The sequence below is a fragment of the Streptopelia decaocto genome (assembly GCF_964273445.1).
Source record: "Streptopelia decaocto genome assembly, chromosome: 2".
In the NCBI taxonomy this organism is placed as follows: domain Eukaryota; kingdom Metazoa; phylum Chordata; class Aves; order Columbiformes; family Columbidae; genus Streptopelia; species Streptopelia decaocto.
The window spans coordinates 128,332,417-128,355,515 of NC_138655.1; the positions used below are offsets into that span (position 1 = coordinate 128,332,417).

Genomic DNA, 23,099 nt, shown 5'->3' on the forward strand with positions numbered 1-23,099 from the left:
AGTTTGTCCTTTTATATAAATGGATATATATCGTATATAATGGGTCAGTGCAGTACAAAGGAAGGTGAAAAAATAATTTTCAGTACTAGTGGGTTTTTTTTGTTTGTTTTTTTTTAGTTAGAGGAAGATAAAGAAATAGCAATCACCATTTTCTCCTTTTAATCAGATTTATATATTTTGTCCTGGCAGTTTTCTTTTATAAGGACTGAAGAACAGTGAATTATTCTTATTTCAGCAAGAAGTCTTTACCATTATAACAGTTAAACCTATGGTCCTCTACTAGGAGAGCGAGCTGTAATCAACCACTTAGCTGTTACTGAATTACACTTATCTCCACTTTGCCTGTTTAACTTCACATAAGCATGCTAAGCACCTCTTTAGAATGCATTGACCTCTAATTATTTCTTGCTTTATGTATCCCTTAGCCCACATTGAAGAAATTAAAAAAAAAACCTATTGGTATACAGTGCAGAATAATACAACCTGGTTTTGTTTTATTTATTTAGTAAACAGAATGAAATTTTAACACCATTGTGTCCTCCAAAAATCAAAATACCATGCATCATGATTGAATTTCATGCTTTATCATGTGAAGTGACACTGATGAAACTGTTTTTAAGTAATGAGTCAAATTGACTATTGCAGTGTAGTGCAAAAGTGCATCATTCAGGCTTTTAACTACCTGATTACCAAGTTGCAAGAATTGTAACCATGCCATTAGCTGCAGTCTGAGGTTTTTCTGAAGTCACGAGATGCCCTGGATTTGTGTGATTTGTGCAGTGGAGCCTGTACATTAATACACCTATGTTAATAACATTGATGTTTTTCTGAAGTCAAAGCATGACTGGTAGGAAAGCTGACTTTATGCTTGAGTGAGAGCATTTCACTTTCTTTTCACTGGAGGAATTTTCAGCCTGGCAGCAGTAGCATTATAATAGCTGCCAGCTGCTCACTTGGCACAAGAGTGCCTAGAACCAAGAGGAAGAGCCTCATGCATTTACTTTTCTCTTAAAATTGAAGGTTTAGGCCTCATAAATATTTGATCTGGTCTTTGTTGGACTTTGTACATATCAGTGTGAAAATATGCATGTGCAGCCTAGCTTGCAGATTTTAATTTGGAGTACATTGAAGTAATTCCCACCAGGATAAGAACAGAAATTATTCTGGGAGATTGATCTGTGAGTGGGTGGTCAAGAAAGAAGGAAAACCTTTAACATTAAGCAGATGGACCTCCTTCATTTGATATTGTATATTGGGGATGCAAGATAATAATCTCTCAAAATATTGGATAGTATTGTCCTGATTTTCACATCAAAACAATAAGGTTCAAGACATTATTTGTGAGGTAGAAACTTGGGAATGCAAAGGAGACTTTTTTGTATCCTCAGCTCTGTGCTTGCCTGTGACTGTCAGGGCAATTATACGGCAGAAATTAGCTCTGGAAGGGTATATAGGAGCAATCATTGTGCCTTTCTCCACCTCCAATGTCACACTGCTGCAGGCCACAGAGCACTTCTTGACTCAGTACAACTTCACTCTTTGGTATTTAAAATGGGCTTTAGAAACTACAGTGTACCAAAGCAGAAACCAGGGAAGACTATGGGCCTTTTAAACATCTTTATTTCTAAATCCTTGAGACATATCTGGAAACAGAACATACAGGGGTAGGAAGTAGGTAGGAAGACATGGTGGTCTCTGCTGGTTGATTTTGGGAGAGAAATGCTCTGATCTGGTCAGCCTGACCATAAGCATCTGAGCAGCAAACGCTGAGACACTGAAGAAAGTTAATACCAGTAGGCGCTGTCTTGCATCCCTAGGATGAAATCTCCTTGCATCTCTACGTTTCATTTCTTAGAGTGGACAATCTCCAGTGAAATTGGAGGGAACTGAAATTCAGGCCGTTTCACCTCCACCCATGAGGGAAGGGAGAAATTTTCCTTGTCCTGAAGACATCCTGGGGCATGCATGGGAGTAAAATATTTGGGGATTTGGAGCTCTAAACTCAAGTGTGTAACTTGAAGCAAGTTTAATTTGTTTCACAGTTATTTATTTTAAAAAATAGTAACGCCTTCTTTCTTGGCAGTCTTTCTCTGTGTTAGATTCTTCATAGAAGACTCTGTCTTACTCAAGTCCCATGCAGTAGTCAGCTAATGGGTCTCTGATCTGCTAGTGTAATGTAAACAAATGCTCCTTTACTGTAACACAGCACACTGCTTTAGTGATACTTTTTTTTTTTTTTAGAAGATTTGTGCCAAGCCTGATCTATTTCAAATGAATAGGAAAGCAACATTTTGATTGAAAGCAACTGCAGAAACCAACCTGGTATGCAAATCCCAATCTTTCAGTTAGGAGTTCCCAGATCTAGGAATTGCAGTTCACTCTAAATCCTGTTTGAGATGTGGACAAAAGAGTAAAGTAATGAAAACAAATGAAAGAAAGACAGAAAGGTGGAACAGTTTAGGAGTCTTCCATGCTGACTCTAGGCAGTAGCTGGAAGGAAGATGTCATTCTTTCTTCTTTCTTCCCCTCATCGTTTTTGCTGCAGTACAGCAGTAAGAGTATATCTGTGTTTGTGCTTTCTTTCTGCCACATATGCACACCACCTGTGGTTAATGAGAATCTGAGAGGAGGTGGTTATTTCTCTTTCCTTTATACTTTTCAAACTGCTTCTTCTTCTTCCCCTTACTTCTAGATGTACAGGGGAATGAAAGAAGGAATTTAGCCAGATTTATGCTTTTTCCTTCATGTACAGCTGTATGTGTCTTGGGATATTACTACTGGGTCCCTCTCTCCTATCCAGCTACTTAAAGTTCCATCATATTTTGTGTTTCCCAGGCTTCTCTGACAGAGGGATGATAATGTGCACATGATCTGTTTCTATTTCAGCTACTTGCAGCTTGTGAGTGGCAGTGGGGCTGACCAGCTGCTGCTTGTTTTGTGGAGTTGCTGCCTCAGTTGCTTTGAGGAACAGAAAAAGAAACTGGCTTCTCTACAGGTTGAGGGCAGGAGGAGGACTTCTTTCTGCAGTGTCACCAGAAGACTGCATTTTTCTTGCAGGTTCTTTTTCCCGTGAGCTTTTAGTGCCATATGCAAAATAAATGTAGTTTCAGAAAATGCCATCATCGGTTTTGTCCCAACTTGTCTCAGCAGAAGCAACAAAGCTGAGCTTGGTAGGGAATTTTTACTTCTGTCTCTTTGAAGCAGTCAGTTCAGATGAGCTTCTACCTATAGGCAGAATAACATTTAGAAGTCGCCAAAGTATGTCCCTGTTTGGGACTATATGCCCCATTTGATTTGTCTGTTCATTAAATGACCACTTGCCAAGCTTTCTCACCAAAACCAAACTAATACAAACAGTAATGTATAAATTTAGATCCAAATAGCTGTTGAAGTTCTTAAACTCAAAAATTTAAGAGTAGACTTGTTTTATTTGTTTAGTTAGGTTTTATGTCTTCCTCATATGTTGGGATGCACTGTTCTAAAATGAACACTACTTGATGAGGTAAAGCTGTAAGTGTTGCACACTGATGCCTCCCAATGACCAATGTAAAGCAGCACACTATGTATATTTGCAAAACTCTTCACCTCCCCCACTCATAATATTATATCAGGCCATCTTTTTAAGTAACTATTAAACTTATCATCTACCAGCTGACAAGTGTCTTTGTGTTAAATTCTCATTTAACATTGTGCAGTGGTTGTATATCATAAAGTGAGGAGGGACAGCTGCAGCATTTTAAAAAGCATATCCATGGGCCCAATAACTCCTGGATTTTAACACAGTAGTACAAATTCCATAGGAGCTGAAATAATAGCTAGTGTACTCCTAATATTTAAAAATAATATTAATCGAAAAAATCAGCAGAAATGTCAATGTATATAAAATTCTATCTACTACCTTATGGTATCCCACGAATTTTTTTGTTGTCTGAAAAACCAGTTGTATTATCTAAGGAATCCATTCTCATTCTGAGTATTTTCTTACTTTAAAAAATATCATTCTCTGCAATTCCTACCTCTTTTCCTTTTACATTTCCTCTCACAACTGTATTTAAATAAAACAACCATAAATCAAATAAGTTGTGGACACTGATTAAAAAAAAATTCCATTTTAAGGGACAACCTAAAAATCCAGGAAGTTGGCATCAGCTTCCAGAGACAGTGTTCTTGGTTCAAAGTCACACAATTGATCTTTAACCCACTCTACATAGCTTGAAATGTTTTTTTAGCACAGAGCTTGTCTGCTGATATGTCCTTTTTTGTATGTTTATGTTGGCAGAACTTAATGAGATTACATATATTTTGATGAATAATTGCTGCCATGTAAACTTGCCACCTACCTACAGTGACTCTTATGAATATTTGATGATAATAAGTAGTAGGAACTTGACAGTGATGCTCACATGCATCTAAAAAAACAGCAGCACAGGAATAATTTTTGTTCTGCTTTTTTTTTGCTTGCACTGAACAGTAAGACATTTATATACATGTTAATTATTAGGTATATCTAACATATTTCTGGTTTTCATATCAACAGTTCCATTTAAATCATAATTCTGTAGTTTTAGGAGAAGGATGGAGGATGGAAGATGCAATTTTTAATGCCTAAGTTGAGGCGAGGCTGACTGGTCAGTCTCATGCTTCTAGCTATGAATTGGCAGTGGAGAAAAAGGAAAAAATACAGTGGATCACACCATTTTGCAGTTGCAGCCATGTTCTACAAAAGCTAAAATCAGTATCTGTAGATCAACAGTGTTGTAGCCATCTGTGCAATGTCTTTGATCTATCCAGTATCGCATCATAGATCCTATAGGTAGTAGTTTTGTGTCATATTACAAATTAGGCAATGTCTTTCAACAGCAGGCATCACCTTTTATCATCTCTTCATCTGTTTTCTTTTGTTGTAGACAGTGTAATACAGGGTACTCACCTTGTATGTTATTTCAAGGTGTTTCTGTGCAAAGTTGGTATTGAAAAACCACATCTCTTATTTAATTCTTTTGAATTGTGAGACTTGGCTTTGTTTGCACATTTGAAAACTTACTGCTTTCATTATCCAACATGCTTTACAGACCTGTTCAAAAGACAAACTAATGTTTTCTAAGTTGTTGCAGCTTATTTAATTACATATTTTTCCTTCTGAGACTTGCAGGGCCTGCAACACAGCGATATTTTTCCTTACTAAAGTGGTGAGGACAGCAGCAACAGCTTTGATGTTTAGAGTGAGAGGGTTTTTGTACTTTAAATAATCTGGCATAGTAGTTACTAGAATTATTTTTTTTCCAGTAGCGGCTGCATACTGAGAGTGTAAAATCCGTAAGTTTATTTATACTGCTATAGCATTTTTCTTGAAAAGCAGTGCTTTACAGAACTTATTTTTCTTTCAGGGAATCAGTTTCCTCCTATTGCAGCTCAGGATCTTCAGTTTGTTCTGAAGGCTGGGTACCTGGAAAAACGCAGAAAAGGTAAGTCTGGTTTTGTGAAAATAGTGCATATTTTATATCTAGGAAGTCTATTTGTCTGTATTTGATGTTATACACACCAGTAGCTTCATACAGGAGTGATAAATAAAATGGAATAGAAGCTGAAATGTTGAAGCATTATTATGCAAAAGAAGCACAGCACCTAATTGTTCCTGTAGTATTAAAATAAAATCTTATTTCTTTACTGACGAAAAAAATCACGCTGTGAAAGTCCACTGTCAGCCATAATTCAGAGACTTTCAGATATTTTTGAAGAAAGCATTAGGAACGTATGTAAAAGTACCATATGTTGACTTCATGTTTCAGTGAGCATCAAGATTTATTTTCCTTCAAGAGGGCAAATATTGATCTCAGCTTTGGTTCAGTCAATATTTACCTTGATTCAATAAATCTTATATTGTCACTTTAATACCCACTTAATGCTGCAATAACTCTAGGAAATATTTAGGAAGTTGTTCATTATTTCCTTATATTTAATGTTACACATGGCTTCTCTCTTTATATGATTTCAAATTCCCATTTATTTTCTTACCACCAATTTTTATTTCTAATTTCCTTCTCAGTGCCATGCATTTCTCTTTTTCACATCCAGATTTTGTTTCCTTTCCTTAGCACTTTTCCTGTCTCCTCCTCCCTCTTACCTCACTGTGAAAAGAAGTAACATACTTTATGTCATTATTGAACACAAATTGTATTAATTGCAGACCACAGTTTTCTCGGCTTTGAATGGCAGAAGCGTTGGTGTGCTATCAGTAAGGCGGTCTTCTATTACTATGGAAGCGACAAAGGTAATTAAACTAAAAATTATCTTTTAATGCACAAAATAATATGAAAGCTTTAGGGGAGTTGGAAACTGTGAATCTAAGGTCATTTTAAGGAAGCAAATGAAACTTCTTTCAAAAGAGTAGTTGGTTCTTTAACAGTGCTGTGAATTTTAAAAATGTGTAAAATTCTTCAGAAACTGTAAGTGATGTGCTCATTTTATAGAGCAGAGAATCTGAGGAAAAAAAGTTAAGTTACTTGTAAAGCTACTTTGTGCACCATTAACACACAGTCAATTAATTTACTGGACAGAAACTGTTCTTTCTGTCCAAATAGGATTTTAATTTTAAAACACCCTCTAGCAATTATATCTTCTGAGGTCTGTAGAGATGGTTCTGTCCAGGAAAACGTTAGTCTGAAAACTGCATAGTGGAATTCTGTATTTCTTTCTAAATAGCTTATGTTCTGAAAAAGCTACAAATGAAGTAATACATTTCAGTAAAAGCCAGTCATGGAGACTTAAGCTAGCTTCTGAAGGTGTGGCTTTTAACTATTAATGGCCGGTTTAGAAAGAATCTGGCATACATATTGGGATATCACTTTGAATTTTTAGAACTGACAGTCAAAAAACGCTTCCTTTAAATTGTGTGCCAAGTGTGTTTGATGTTTAAGAGTAATGAATTGATCAAGCTTCAAAAACATAAACAATCTGTCTTCAAACATTTTGAGGAGGTATGGCATAACAGTGACTTGTCACTAATGATTTTTTTTCTTTTGCAACTGACTATCAAGGCTGCATTGTGATTCTAATACCTATGCTGAAAGTTAAGATATGTGGAAGCATGTTCCCTAGTACTCAGCAGGTTGGTGTCATGTTAGGAACTCACTGTGATGCACTGCGGATTCTCTTTCCTTTATTCATCTATAGACAGATGCTTTAGCTTATACAGTTACAGCTTTTGCAGGCTTCATATTTTTTGGGGAAGGTCCTCCTGACTGTACCCTAATGATGTGGGAGAGGCACATAGTCCATGGAGCATCATTTGGAAATTGTGCAGGCATGGCCAGACTCCAAACAGCAGATCATGGAGGAGGCAAACAAGTCAGTGGCATGAATTTCTGGCTACCTCCACAGGACTGGTGCTTTTAGCGCATAAAAACTAGTGCAGCTTGGTGGAATCATTTTGTCCTGCAGATCTGTGATGACAAAGAGTTGCTCCAGAACTTGCCTTTGAAGAAGAAAGCTTTTTCCTAGACTGATTTGAGGTACTTTTTTCAGGCCTCTGATGCCATAGCACATAAATGTGCAGAAGCAAGGTGCCGTCATTGTGTGGAAACTGGATACCAGGGATCGCTGCAGTTCTGTGGCAAACTAGTTTCCTGTCCAAACTGAGCTGCCATGCTGATGGTTGTGAATGTATGTTCTGCTGTTTGTTATCCTGTTTAGCTGCAGCTTGTCAGCATGGATGAGGTGTGTGATGAGACAATCCTGAGGAGATCTGACATTTAGTTACTGGAAGAACCTGAAACCGTTTTTACTCCCACTATTGTATCACAGATAGTGTGGCCAGCAGCATTAAGGAAGCAATTGTCCCCCTGTACTCAGTGCTGGTGAGGCTGCACCTTGAATCCTGTGTTCAGTTTTGGGCCCCTCACTACAAGAAAGACATTGAGGTGCTGGAGAGAGTTCAGAGAAGGGTGACGAAGCCAGTGAGGGGCCTGGAGCACAAGGCTGATGAGGAGTGGCTGAGGAAACTGGGGCTGTTTGGCCTGGAGAAAAGGAGGCTGAGAAGAGACCTTATCGCTGTCTACAACTACCTGAAAGGAGGTTGTAGCATGGAGGGTGTTGATCTCTTCTCCCAAGTAACAAGTGATAAGATGAGAGGAAAAGGTCTCAAGTTGTGCCAGAGGAGGTTTGGATTGGATGTTAGGAAAAATTTTTTCATGGATAACAGGGCAGCCTGTTATCAGGCACTGGAACAGGCTGCCCAGGGAAGTGGTTGAGTCACCATCCCTAGAGGTGTTTAAAAGACAAGGAGATGAGCTTCTTAGGGACATGGTTTAATGCTAGTGTTAGGTTAATGGTTGGGGTTGATGATCTTGAGGGTCCCTTCCAGCCAGCATGATTTCATGATTCCATTATGACCAACAGCAGTACCTGCTGTAGTACTCTGTTGTATTTGGGGCCTTCTTTTGCTGGGACTTTTCACGCTGTACCAGATAACTTGAGCCACATAGAAAATGAAGGTGTGTTCTTACCAAGCATAGAACAGCGGTGAAGTGTGCATGTGATGGCTTCATGCAAATGGCTTCCACCTAATGAGTCGTTGGGCATCTGTCTAAATGATGTCGGTTTGCCCTAGCCTGTGCAATGTCTGCAGATGCTTTATATCATCTGGGCCCTGGTTTCTAACAGGTTCCAGAGCTGATTCACACAACAAGAACATTCTCCTTTGTTGATGTGAATGTGGTTTGAAGAGAACCAAGGGAGATGGGGGGTTTCATATGTGCTCAGTCTGTCTGCCTGCATCACTTTTAATGGGTCCTGGAGTGCTAGTGCTGGTGTGTTGTGGGACGTAATACAGAGAGGCAGCAGAGATTTCTAGGTCCTGCTTGGCTTGTTTTGCATTGTGTAAGTTTTTAAAACTGGACATGTAGGTGAATAATCTGTGATGGATATTTTGTGTCTGGTGCAGTGCGTATTTTTTTAGCCAAGGTTTGATTTTAATGCTTAAGTATCAGTGTAAATATAACTGAATGCTAAATGTGAGGCCGTAGATTACCCTTTTATTAGATTGTGTAGATTTGTTGTTTCTAAAACACTTCTGTATCTCTTGACTTTATCCTTTTTACATTGGGAAAGCAAGAAGAAGTATGGAAGTCTATAAAGATCACAAACACATGTAAGGAAAAGTTTCAGAATCATTTATTCACCTGAATGGTGAAAAATATGAGGCCTAGTCCAGGAGAATATAGTACAAGCTAAAGCCCATGAAAATACAGTAAATGACTGTGTAGGTGTTGACTTAAGAGGTTACAAGTATCCCTTTAACTGTTGCAATGCCTGTAGGCTAATGAATGTCTTGTTTCCCTGTTTCTTCATCTATTTTCTTGTACATTTGGTGCAGCATTGGCTAGTGAAACAATATTATTTATCCCTGCAATATAGACAGGTCTGAGTGAGTCACCTACAGTTTTTTCCCGATCAGTGATATGTGGAATAGATGGAGGAACAATGCTTAAAGGTTTGACCTAATTACATGTCAGAAATAGATATTGCAGGAAGTGCATGTATATTTGTGCTTGTGCTGCAATATCTGTTGTCAACATGTGGCCCACAACATTGCAGAGAAAAGTGTTCAAATGTCAGAGATGGCTTGGACTTCCAGAAGCTTCCTGGTCCTCCTTTTCATAATCTTTCATTCCATAAACCCTTTATAGTCCTTATCTTTTCTCTGTTTCCATGCAGTTGCATACTGAGTTGGGTACCTTGTTTGCATATAATGAAAAACATGATCCTTGGCAGTTCCTGTATATATAGGCACTTAGTTGGTATGGGTAACCTTTCAGACCTCAAAGTGCATATCAAGAAGGAAAGTTGATTTGTTGCTTTAGAAATGAATGAATCAATGGCTTCATTACTTTTTCCTCACTAGGCCATGACATTATATGCCCTTCTGTCTCAGCAGACAGCTAAATGTTTAGCAAGACAGTAATAACATCATGGTAATTTTTCCCCTGTTAATGGACACTAAAAATTTATTTTCATTTTTATAACTTGAAAATGGTAGCTGCCTGCCTGCCAGTAATATGATGTTGAAGAAGAGGATAATTCAGGGGCATTTAGAAAAGTCTGAGGTTTGTTTGTTTGTTTGTTTGTTTGTTTTAATTTTATTTTTAACATGGAGATAAACATTTTGTATTTCTCTGACCAGTAAGATAGTGATGGCCAGGCCAATGGATGAACTACTTCTGTTTATGAAAAAGAGGGGTTTGTTTTATTTTGTGTTTTGTGTTTTTTTGAAGGACTTTGTGACTGAACAATATTAAGGGAGAGGGAAGCATAGTTAGAGTTGCATCTGCAAATCTATCCTAATGATTCACCTAACCAGGCTATTGGAATTTTTGCCACATGCTAAGCTTGCAAATTCTCCTTCTAGGACCCAATGAAAAGCTGTTGAAGTATCATTTTGCTTTTAGCTGCAGACCTCCTTTTCTTAGTCCTCCCTCTCTGAACAACCACATAGGGAAGACAAAAGTCTTTGTTTAGTTTAGACTTTACTTTTGACAGAATCCATAATTGAAATCTGCAGGAACTGTGAATATTCAATAGGACTTTGTTGCAGCAGGGTGACGGGAGTCAAAGGCATCTATTAATATCTAATGGGTACTGAATCTTCTGCTATGAGAATGTTAAATTCAGACCTTGTGAGGCACACTTGCCATTAGTAGTGTGTTATTTAAAAAGTAGCTATGGAGTATAAGCGAACTGAATATAAACAAACTGGTGCCTTAAACAGTGTGTTTCAGTCATTGTCTCTAGTTCTTCATTTTTTTAAATTTAGATTTCTCAGAGAAGTAGGTTAAAGGAAAAAGGAAAAAAAAAAAAGTTGATTGCATTTCAGATCCACTGTCTCACAGGGAACTCCTATGCATGCCTTTGGAAAGAACTGTTCCAAAAGCTGGAAAAGGAATTACCATTTTGGAGATACTGACACTTACTATTTTTAGAAAACAGACATTCTGCATATGGAAAAATACGCGAAACTACATTTAGCATGAAGCCATGTAAACCACAAGATCTTGTGGGCTCCTAATTTCAAGATTAAGAGAGTTAAATTATAGATTCTAATAGTATCTATAAATACTTTATCACTCTCTGAAATTTTTCTGTTTGCCTTTGTTCCTTATGGCTTTCTCTGTAACTTCTTTCCTTTCTACTATCCAAGTGCTCTCTTTTCTTCAGAACGCACTAATTATTTTTACATGTGCTAATAATATGGGCACATCGCCTTAGGCCTCAAATTTACAACCCAATCATTTCAAGACCCCATTGAAGGTTTACCCTTCCTTGTTTTAAAAGTTCCCAGGGACTCAGTTATGCAAGGTTACTTCAAAACTCCTTTTTCCCTGCTTCCCTTGAGACTCTTTTTTCCCCAAGGTAATATTTACCCTATTTCTGTTGTTAAAAACATTTCACTATTTTTAGGATGAATTAAATTTGTATGTAAGAAAAATGTTTAAAGTGGCTCTCCAATTTCATTCAGATCTGTATTTTCTCTATTGTAAATATAGCCTCCATATTTATTTCTCTCAAATATCTATGTACTAGTTTTGCCTTTTTTTAAATACTTAATGCCTGACTCTCCACTTTGTTATACTAGCTTTTTACAATTCTAAATTCCTGATGCAAAATGATCTACACAGACTCAGATTTATTTTTCTCGTGTGTGCCTGACATGGGAAGAAGGGAAGAGGAGGAGGAGATGAGAGCAAAGAACAGCTTATTCTGAAATGAGATTTGACATATCTGTGGAACAACTTATGCTTGATGATGTTCACGATCCTTTTTGTTTTTACAAGACTGATAGTATTATACTTTTGGAATTCTGTTCTGTGTTGTTCTGGGACAAATTAAGGGTTTCCCGTTGTTGAATTGAAAAGCTTTATCTTGAGAAAATAAGAGGCAGCAAGAATATAATCATTCTTCAGAGAAGTGTGTTCCATCTCTATGTCTCTCTTTAGTTCCTCCTGAATATGCTGTTGTATTCCCACTGAGGCAAAACTCCACTTCTGATTTGGGGGTTCAAAATGAAAGCGAAATCTTTGTAGTGTGAATGTGTTTCCTGCAGCTACTTTTAAGGCTCTTATCATGAAAAGAAAGAAACAAACCAAAAAACCCCCAAACAAAACCACAAACCAGAACAAAACAACCTATATCTAATTTTACCTCTCCAAGTAAAATCTTAAAGTCTTGGAAGTTTTGGAACATCAAAAACTTTATTTCTCCCTCAGGCACAGTCTCCAGAAAAATATTTCTGATATAAGCAATCTAACCCTGAATGTGAAAGTTGGCAGAAGTCGCTGTGGCACCAGCTTCACACGGCAGCGTTGAGCTGAATGCCCCGGCCAGCCTGCACACCCATTTAGCCGCAGGCCTTTGCCGATACGTGAAGTTGAGCTGATGGTTCAGTCTGAAGATCATAAGCTGTCTCTGCCTTCGAGCCTGCTCCTGGCTGCTGTGCCTGGCCAAATGGCTGCCATGGGGCACGGTTTGCTCACAGCAATCAGGGGATGGGGTTGAGCTCCAATATTTTGCAAGAAGAACAGTGATTTGTAGGCCTCCATGGCTTGTCACCATCAGAGGATGAAGCGGAGTTGCAGCTGACCTGTGTCCCGCCATTCTGTATTTGTGGAGCCATTTCTTAGGACATAGTAGGTCTTATCTCTGGCTTGCTGCCACAGGGAGTGTGAATGCAGACTGAGAGTCTTTCTCTCAACTTTAATGGGTTCTGGGTCAGGGCTGCGAAGTGTCTCATTGTCTTAAAGTTTCCTCACGGTCAACATTTTAAGCATATGTGTAATGCTGTACTGGGCTTTAGTCATGAATACTTTACTACACAGACAATTAGAAGCAAAAGTAGTAATGCTATGAATAGTCTGTTGCTATAAAGGTCCGTGAAATAATTTAATAGCAAAGGGTGTGTATAGATATATGTATATGTATATGTATATGTATATGTATATGTATATGTATATGTATATGTATATGTATATATTTGGTGGTGTATACAGGTAATTTTCATTAGTACGGAATGGTGTGTTCAGACAGATAAGACAAAGACAATATAAACAATAAAACAATCAGATGCAATATGGATACCGTGCACTGCGTTTCCCCCTCCAGTGCAAAGTACAGCATCTTTCTGTTTTAACTGTAGTGCTTTTTGAAAGAATGAATACCAGTACAGAGATCACCTGAGATCAGCTCTGTTAAACTGTATTGCCATAGAAGGGATCATCCGTGTCACAGAGAAGCAGTCTCAGAAATAATCCAAGAGAATAAATTTGAATACTTACCTCATTTTTATCTTGACAAAATGTTTTTACCTTTTGAACCTCGTGTTTGTTTATTCTGTCTGCATGCTCCTGTCTTGGGTTTTGACAAAACTCCAGCATGGGAGAGTGAGAAATTAATGTGTTTCACTTCCTCTTCTCCCTGAGGTCACAAGTGAGGGAACAATAAAATTTCTAGGCAGAAATTAATTTCATTTAAAGGGGACCTAGTTAACTTTTTGCAAGTTATTATTTCTAATATTTACCTTGGTGCTATTCTATGAATTTTGCATCTGTGTGATGTTTTATATAGGGGTAGAGGACTGAGCAAATAGAAAATATTAGCACTCAATTAAGACATAACAAAACTTACTGTGGGGGTGGGGACTAGAAGAGAAAATAGAACAGTGCCCTGGATTTTCTCATATAATTGCGTTATTTGGTATTTACTTGCCCTGAGTGGGAGTTCATAAAAAGTTGGAAGGACAAAGAATTTGTGTCTATGTGCATGTAAGATTACTAGGAAGAATATTTGTGTGGTGACTGCTCTTGTATCCACTGATGTTCATGTTGCTGTGTCAGCCACTCTCAGGAGTGGAAAAAAGATTTGCTTTCCTATTGAAGTTCCAGAAAGATGACAAAATTATGTTGAAAATTGTATTTTTTCCTGCTTTATCTACTGTAGAAGTTTTCTCCATTTGTTAACAAACAGAAGCAATGGATGCTTGATATGCACCTAAGCTCTGTTAAGCAACCCTTTAAGTAGTTTTGCTGTTGTGCGTAATGCTTGTTGTTAATTAACACTTTTCTCTACTGTGGAAAAAAGAAGAACAGCACAACAAAACAACACACCATTTACTGGCATTTTCTTTCATTTTCAACTGCACTTTTTTCTTTGTTTGCTTGAGCAAAATGTGACTGATGATGCCAATCTTTGCTTGAATGCTGCACTGTGATCTACAGAAATTGCAAAACTGATTTACTTTTTTGGTTTGTTTTTAATGTCCACCAAAACATGCCAGAGCACATAAAATCAAATGTAGGATTTGGTCTAAAGAGCTCAGAAGGAGAGTGCACAGGTGCTGCTTGCTGACCATGCAGTATAGTATATTTAAACTCAGGCCTGTTTTAAGTGATACTTTTATAAACCAGAACCTTTGAAAAGTAGAATTGTCTTTAAAACAACCACATGGCTCTCTATAATAAACTGTGGTAGGGCTCAGTACTTTTATTAGGTAATTAAACATTTGCTGTGTTGAGAGAAATGCTTTTGGAACACACGCCTGAATTTATAACAAAATTCATTCTGTGTTTCTGCCATGTGGAAAGGGGGCACATCTGGGAGTGGGTGGGAGAATGTGAAGAGAAGCTTTTCCAATTCATTTAAAAGGAGTTTGAAGTTTATTTTGTGAGTGCAGTGGTTAGTTCAGCAGGCAGCTCAGCAAGTTCTGAGCTAGACAGGTTTTGCCATTGGTTTACTGAACCTGAAAGAGACACTGATTTATAGGAAGCATGTCTTGCAAGTTCCAATTCTTGGCTTTCCCTAGATACAAGTGTCATAATATGCACTTCTTACTAAATAAGACCACCATCTGCAAACATCTCCCTGTGGAATTTCTTAGGCATCCCAGAGAAAAATATGCTTTTGTGTACATCTTCCTTTAAAATAAAGCTTTATCTCCAGAAGCATCACCTAATCAATTTGCTAAAAACCTGCCTGTTCTCTGTAAAATTCATGAAATAGGAAACAAAAATCTGAATAAACGATAACCTGCTGAGGCACTTACGTTCACTGTTGTAAATGAAGCTCTAACTTTGTTTTTTATCTCCACAGACAAACAACAGAAAGGTGAATTTGCCTTAGAGGGCTACACCATCAGAATGAATAATAGCCTTCGAAAGGATGCAAAGAAAGATTGCTGTTTTGAAATCTCCGCTCCTGATAAGCGCATTTATCAGGTTGGACTTTTTTACGTTGACTTGAAATTAAATTGATAAAGCTGTTACAATTCCAGTTACTGAATTAACATTTCAGTAAAACAACTTTCACTGACATCTCAATGAAAAAAGGAAACCTTCACTTGCTTACATTGTATATTCATATATTAGGAAAAAAATCTGATTTAAAATATGTATGTATGTGTTAAAATATTATCTTTCTGGACAAGAGCAAGGAAATCTATCATCTTTATCTGTTGGTCATTTCAATGTTAGCATTTTAATATCTATTGTATGGTATGTCTGCATGATTTCTTGGATGAATTAAATAGTAAAAAAAAGTTAAAATATATATCAGTGTTAAATACATATTGTATTGGACATGGCTTTGCAAGGAAAATCTACGTAAAGGCACATATCAGCTGTGCAATTCAGAGATCTATCAGCTAGACGTCAATATGGAATGTAAGTTTAATAAGTTTTAAATATCTGAGATTGCAGTTGAAAGCCAGTTAATTAAGCTGTCAGGTAGTGTGTTGGAGTCTGACAAGAACATTTTTAAGAAAACTGTACCCAGCAGTCTAAAGAAATTCATGGGTGTCTTCTAATTGTCAAGGGCAAATTTTGTTCATCAGTTCTGGCTTTGACATTGATGAAGAGAAGCAGCTTTTTTCTGCACAGCTGCCAGCTGCTGATCAGAGTTTCAAATCCATCATCCTCTCCTTCAATTACGTAAATTTGTCAAAATTAGCTGTACATTATAAGAAGCATCCTTGCAAGAAAAGTACCAGAAGACATGAAAAGAATTACTAATGGTTTCTTGAGGAAGTGACGGGAATGCTACAGTCCCTCTTTTTTATTGCTAATGAAATTGTAGTTGTATTTTTGTCATTACTGCTGTGGTTATTAATAAATGTTTAATAGTTTGCAGCTGCCTCTCCCAAAGAAGCAGAGGAATGGGTACAGCAAGTCAAGTTTGTAATTCAAGGTAAGTCAGGCAGTAGAGCAGTAGCCTTTCTTGCCAGTACTGCTTAGTGGTGTCCGTTAACATACCTGTCACGTTTGTATATCCAGTATTCCCACTTGTCTGAATTTTGAATAGCAAATCCTACTTCTCAATCATGTTGTAGCTTTTACATGACTTTTCTCCTTTTGCAAGATTTTTGCCTTTTGCCAAGAGTAGTACTTAGCTTGAAAGCTCTTCCTTATGAGCACTGTAAGAAAATAAGCAGAATATACTGTAAGCACCATCTCATAGAAGATGAATTGTGTTTTTATTTTGCATAAATTTCTGCTTAGGCATTCTTTTCGAGTAAATGTTAACTTTTTCAACTGCTGTTACATAGATATGGAATCTAATACTATTCCTGAGGAGGAGGAAGAGGGATATGACGATGTTGGACAAGTGAGCAGTGAACCAATAGATGATAGCATTTATGAAGAAGTCAAAGGTATTGTTGAGGTTTTTTAACTTTGTGACTTGTGATCGTTTTATCTTTCCTGCTTCCTGTTTGATAACTCGGAGTGGCTAAAATTAAGTCAGTAAAGTAACCCGATGAATAAGATACTTTCAAGTATTTGTGTGACACTGAAAAAAAAAAATCTATCTTTAACCACATCTGAGTGAGAACAGTTCAGTTTTCTTTATCAGGGGCATCAAAATAGTGCAGAATGTGTAAAAGTGGTCTCAGGGGACTTTTGGCTCATTAACATTCTCTGGTACACAATTTTTTTTAATTAAAAAGTTGACTCGCCTTACAGCTTTTTCCACCACCTTGCCCATCATTTTTTTCTTTATTCATTTTGGCATTTGTATTAAGCAAAAGTTTGCTATCACTCCATATGTTATCAGCTGCTGCCTAATACATGATCTTATAATCCTGCAGGAAACCAATGTGTTGATTTGAAAGGGTTCTGGAGATGAACTGTAAATAAAGGCAACATGAGTGTTGACGTTGTTTTGTTTTATATCTTCCAGCATGACAATTATTATACAGAAACTTTTTACTGGGGACTTTCTCATGGAGTCAGATGATTATGCCTCCAGAGGTCCAAGTGTATCTATTGTATCTATTAGATGGCAGAACAAAAGAAGAAAAGCTTGGCAAAAACTCTTGGAGTTGATTATAGACATTCAAGTATTAGGAGAAATGTTGTCATTCTTGATTATATTTTAAGAAGCTATGAAAAAATCAGTTTTTCGGTTACACTTGATTAATGATATTTTAAAGTTATATGACAATTAATAATCACTTGATATGTAATAATGTTCTGCATCCCTTGCTGTTTGGATCAGTGCAATTGTCAGCAATAACTTGCGAGTAAAAACTAGTTATCATGTGATGCTGACTAACTTTATGTATCTGTGAGGCTGAATATTCTGACCATTGGAGAAAACATCATTTTATAGTATGCATTGGTTTTCATTTTAACACCGTTTCAGTGAACTAAGGGAGCAGAGAATATGAGTGACTGCTGAAAATGATTATCATAAATTTGTAAAATTGTAGCAGCTCTCAATTTTTAAGAGCTTTTTTTTCTTTTTAAACTTCCATTTCCTTCTGAATTGTACCTAGACTACTTCAGCACAGAATACATGTTCTGCTGAAATGGGGTGGATATAAAAACCACATTAGAGGGCTTAATCGTACAGCTAGAGGATATGGCCAAACCTTAATTGCAGTGCTTTTTGGATGCTCTGGCTCATGCAGAAGGTGTTCGTGGATGCTTGCCTGTGCCTTTGTTAAAGAAACTATAGATGTATCCTGGGATAAATTACACTTTTTTGAGCTTTACTTATCTTACCTGTTCATTTGAATTTCAAACAGTAAGTAGATCTGGAGCAGTAACACGTACCATATTGGTAGAGGGCCAACAGTTAATATATGCTTTGAGTTCCGTCTTCAGAGAATTGCTGCCTTGGCATGATTCTGCAAGAATTCAGAGTATTTTCACTTATGTCCCATTTTTATGTCAGTTTTCCAGGACCTGTTATCTCCTAGCATGGCTAATAAATCTGAAATGTAATAGAAGAGCTGTCACAAACAAAGGATAACTCTTCTGTTATTCAAGGAATCTAGTTTCAGTTTTTAGTTAAATCAATTTCTTTCCCCATGATCCATTTTCATGTTATCAGGTTGGGATTATCTTTCTTTGTCTGATGCTTTCTCCGTGTCATTTATTTGAATTGTAAACTTCTCAGGAAGGACCAGTTGGTACCCATTGGTCATTGTTAACCAGAGCAGTAGGTTGGAGTCAGCAGAGACACAGGTGATTATGGAATCTGAGAAGTTACTTGTGATCATTGCTGTTAAGTCAATATGTTATATATCCTGGTATATTGTCCAAAATCCATATCCTCCCAACATTTGTTGCTTGCCTCAAGTAGTTAGGGAAGTCTTCACTTCTTTTCCACAGAAGCTGCTGATATGCTTTTCTTTTTTTTGCCTTTTTTTTTTTTTTTTTTCCCCACAGAAAGAAAATTGAGTACTTTTAATTAGTCAATAAAGTGTTTTCAAAGTATAAAGTGTAAGTAGGGTCTGAAATATTTGAAGCTAAAAACACCAGATGTAAGCGATCCGCATTTCTGAGAACAGTACTAAAGATGAGTTTACAAAACAATTCCTGAAAGTGTTTTGAATACTTCCCTTAAAACATCTTTCAGATTCAAGAACACAGCAAGGGATTTTTTTTCTTCTTTTAAAGTAGTGAGGATAAGTCATTCTTCAAAACAATTTTCTCAAAGACTGGAAAATGTGTGCTGTTGAGTTCAGGTATTTATTCTCCTCTCTTTGAACTGCATGCAAGTCTTCATAGTTTTCAGATATTTAACTTCATAGGTTTCAGAGTTTATGAGTGGAGAAAATAGAAGTGACCTTCCTGAAGTTGTAGTCAACTGTTATAATAAATAAAGCTACTTCATGTTGGAAAGCTGTGTTTGTCAAAGGCTTGAGTTATCGAAGACCAAGTTTTATTTCTGTATTTCAGAGTTGAAAAAAAAAAAAAGAAAAACACCCTAATGCCCAATCAGACAACCCCTCAAATAATCCAGGAATATATTGTTAAAAATGCATTGTCTATTGGCATTTCGAATCTTGTTTACTTAAAATGAGAAGACATAACTTAGTAGTATCTAAAAAGGAAGTATTTTTGATCATGCAGTTTTATGTTTAAAGAACTCATTCACAAACTAATAAGCACACAACTCATTGAAAGGAATTTACTTACTGAAACAAGGTATTTTATTTTAAGTACCGATCAAGCATTTTATATAATTTTCTGTGGACCAGCACTAAACAACGTTTGTCACTATTGATTTGTAAAACCAATCTGATGTGAACAGTATGTGACAGAAGTTGTTATTAAGAGATAGAATCCTGTCGCAGAAAAGCTTGTCATCCTGGTGAGAAAAAAAAATCACACAATGTAATTTTACTTGTATCATAGTTTTTTCAGCATTGACTCTGTTTCTGACAGCTGGCTTCTTGTTAAATGTGAGCAAAGCTTTGTTTATGCATGCATGTCTTCCATGGGTTATGGACCCAAAGTTCATTCTTTTGAAAGGAAAGTAGTTTGCTTTGGCAGAGCTGTTTTCATCTAATTAAAAAGCGGTACAATATTTCTAATTCAAAGCATTCTGAAGAAATGTCTTGCTATGTGAGATAGTTTATTAACCATAAATTTGAGGAATCACTGTAGTTTAGCAAGTTCAAAGCAAAATGTCAATTGTATTATATATATTTATGAAAATAGAAATGTTGGGCTTGCTCTACTGCTTGGGTATAACTGTGATGAATACTATATAGAGAGATCAAGGAACCTTTACTTTTTGAATTTGTGACAAATGACTGCATATCAGGCTATTAAAACCATTAGGTAGAGTTTTTTGAGAAACAAGAGCAACCAGAGGTTATATGGTGCCTCAGGCTATCGCTTCTCAACTTTTCTGATTTCCACGAGGTAGCTATTAAAGAACCATAATTTATACAACTGGATTCTCAAATAAGACCCAGCAAGGTGGGCTTTAAAGGCTGAATTAATCACTCTGTTACTGTAGATACAAATCTCTTATTTGAATTTTTCAGCCTTAAGAAAGGCATCAGCATAAATTCTTCTGTCTGTGTCTTTTCCTCTCAGTGTGCTTTTTATCTGCTATTCACTTTCTTTCCCACTCTCTCCAAAATGGAGAAATTAGCCAAACAAAATACTACTAGTTAAACAGAGCTTTGTGAATTTTGCTGGCTGTGTGCATGTATACCTGATTTACTTGTGTGCTACAGTATACTGTTTGCAATGGATGTTGTGTTTAGTTTACACACCGACAAGGAAGGCAACAGATGGAAAAAATGCCTCATTCCGTGTCTTCACTGCTGTTCCCTGGGCTGAGTTGGAGTCTTTGAAAGCAGCAGGTTGGTTGCTTCTTGGAAGGGAAAATGGTCAGCAGGGTGCAGGTCCCAGACCACCCAGTGGACCAAGCAGACAGGGCAAGATACAGGAGTCTGCTGCGCCCTGGAGTAGAGAGAGGGATGCTCCAGGGAAGTGCAGGAACACAGAGAAGCTTCAGCACTGAAGGGAAGGATGTTTTCCTAAGAAACTGGAAGAGACCGTGGAAAGTTTTTGGCAAGTCAGTGAGATATGAATTAGACAGCAAGGTGGGCGGAAAGTTTTCTTGTCCAGAAAGGAGATGGTTGGCGCAGGGGATATATCTTTTCAGTAGCTTTTCCAAGTCTGCTTATTCTTAACAGATTTTCATTTCCTCCACCTAAAACATCCGAGTTTGTGTTCTAATGAAAACTAGTTTTAAGGTGTTGGGAACTCTCAGTATCCTTAAGGAAGAGGATCCAGTAGTTCCATCTTTGGATTGTGGAAGGTTTTTGTTTTAGCAGGCTGTAACAATTATTCTCTCCTTGAATCTTGAAAGCAACAGTGAGTAAAACTGGGAATTAAAGGAAGGAATCTCATTTTCAAAACAAAGCACTGTCTACAGAAAAGCCTGTGGATCCTAGCATGTCCTTCCTTTATCTCAGGATACACTAACTGAATCTATACTTGCTTCCATACCTGTCTCAAATTTACTTCCTTTGGAGTGAGGCATCTCCATTACTAAATGTTGAACAGTAGTTTCAGATAACACAATAAACAAAAGCTCAAGGTGGATACGATTTTGTAATAATTTCCATATGGGTCATAAGACCCAAGTTCTGGTTAAACTGCCTATCTCAGGCCTACCAGTGGTGACTCTTAGAGCACAACTGGGACTGTGTGGTGTCTCTGGCATGAGAGCTGGATAATCCAAAGCACCAGCTGCGAATGAATTCAAGTAATCTGGGACTCTGGGGGCCCTGGGTTTTTCTGCGTACCACTTCCACAGTGACATGACGGGCTGCCTGGGCAGCAGTTGTCATCTCCTGCGTATGAACTATTTCCAGATCCCTGCTGTCATACCTCATCCCTCTGAGGTGCATCGTGGTATCTGGCATGCTGGGCTAGTAAGATCTGACATCCAGAGTTGCTGGTCCCACACTGGACCTAACATATGAGAATGGAGGAATGAGAGGACATTTGTAGAAATGAAAGCGAGAATGTTATCCAAAATCTGGTATGTGTAAACAGACTGCTTTGCAGCTAAAATTTTCTGCTGATTTCTGATTTAACCTGATTTTTGGTTACTAGTGAGTAATTACTTTATTTCATCAATTGAGCTGGAGAAAGGATTTAGCATAGTTGACATAATTTAATTTGATGGCATGGGCCATAAACAGTGAAAAGAGGCCATGGTGTGGGTTTGTTACTTTTCATGAAAATACCCAAAGGGTGAAAGCTGCTGATTTCTTTATTTTGGTCAATGTGCTGTTAATGATCAGCACAGAGAATGCAAAAATGTCTTGGTAGAACATTTTTAAAGGAGTTATAAGAGAAGCATCTGGGAGCCAGACTTTCCTTGTGGAAACATGCCAACAACTGTATTGTGTTTCCTTTCACTAAAGTGAGCTATGCTGAAATGCCTTGTCTTCTGTCCTTTTTTTGAGTAAGTTCATTTCTGGATTCAGACTATAAACTTGAAATCTTTAACCCTGCAGGTTATTAAAGGATATTATATGGTTTAAACAAGATGCTTTCTTTTATGAATTCTATGTATGTAAATATTATGTCAAGTCACATTTGTCACAATTGGGGATATGTAGTTTTCAGAAATGGCTTTTAAATTTAAATCTTGCTGCTGATCAACGAGTATGGGAAATTTTACTTGACATTTACAGACTTTTTTTCTGTGTATGTTATATATTTAAGCCTGAGAAATATAACCCCTGTACAAGGTTGTCAAATAACACTGTAGTACAGTTATACAGTATAGATTAGTTAATTGCATATTTGATTGCTGGATGTATTTACATAGAGAACTATTTATATTTTCTATGTAGATTTTAATAGCCACCACATTTATTTTAGCAAAACATTTTCATAATAAGGTTTATAAAATGTCATGTTGAACACTTAAACTATTTACATAACCAAGAGCTATTACGGGGTTGAGGGAACAAACAAATTTATTTTAGTTACAGTGAATTCACATAAATCTTTATTATGTTTATATATAAGAATGTACTTATGTGCATACCACACGTATTTAGGCGAGCAATCTCCAGTGAAAATTCCTGTGAACCTACAATCCAACCATGGAGTCAACTTCAAAATCCTTGTTTGTTTTGTCTCTGTGAGCTACTAATTTGCATTCTGTCCAGTCATTGCAACTTGTTTTTTAAGAGGGTGAGACGGACAGAGGAGAGAGCTTAATTTGATTAATCATCTAAATAATTATATGAGCATGTAGAAACATTAAACCCCAGAAGCTTTCCTTTA

The 23,099-nt window shown here is 37.1% G+C and overlaps 1 protein-coding gene across 1 annotated transcript in view; it reads left to right on the plus strand.

Annotated features, from left to right (window-relative positions):
• Positions 1-23,099, plus strand: part of SKAP2 (src kinase associated phosphoprotein 2) — a 113,465-nt gene that overhangs the window by 64,332 nt on the left and 26,034 nt on the right. Inside the window, 5 exon segments of the mRNA XM_082043860.1 lie at positions 5,388-5,465; positions 6,188-6,271; positions 15,136-15,260; positions 16,164-16,227; positions 16,586-16,690. Of these exon segments, the coding sequence (XP_081899986.1) occupies positions 5,388-5,465; positions 6,188-6,271; positions 15,136-15,260; positions 16,164-16,227; positions 16,586-16,690 (456 nt within the window).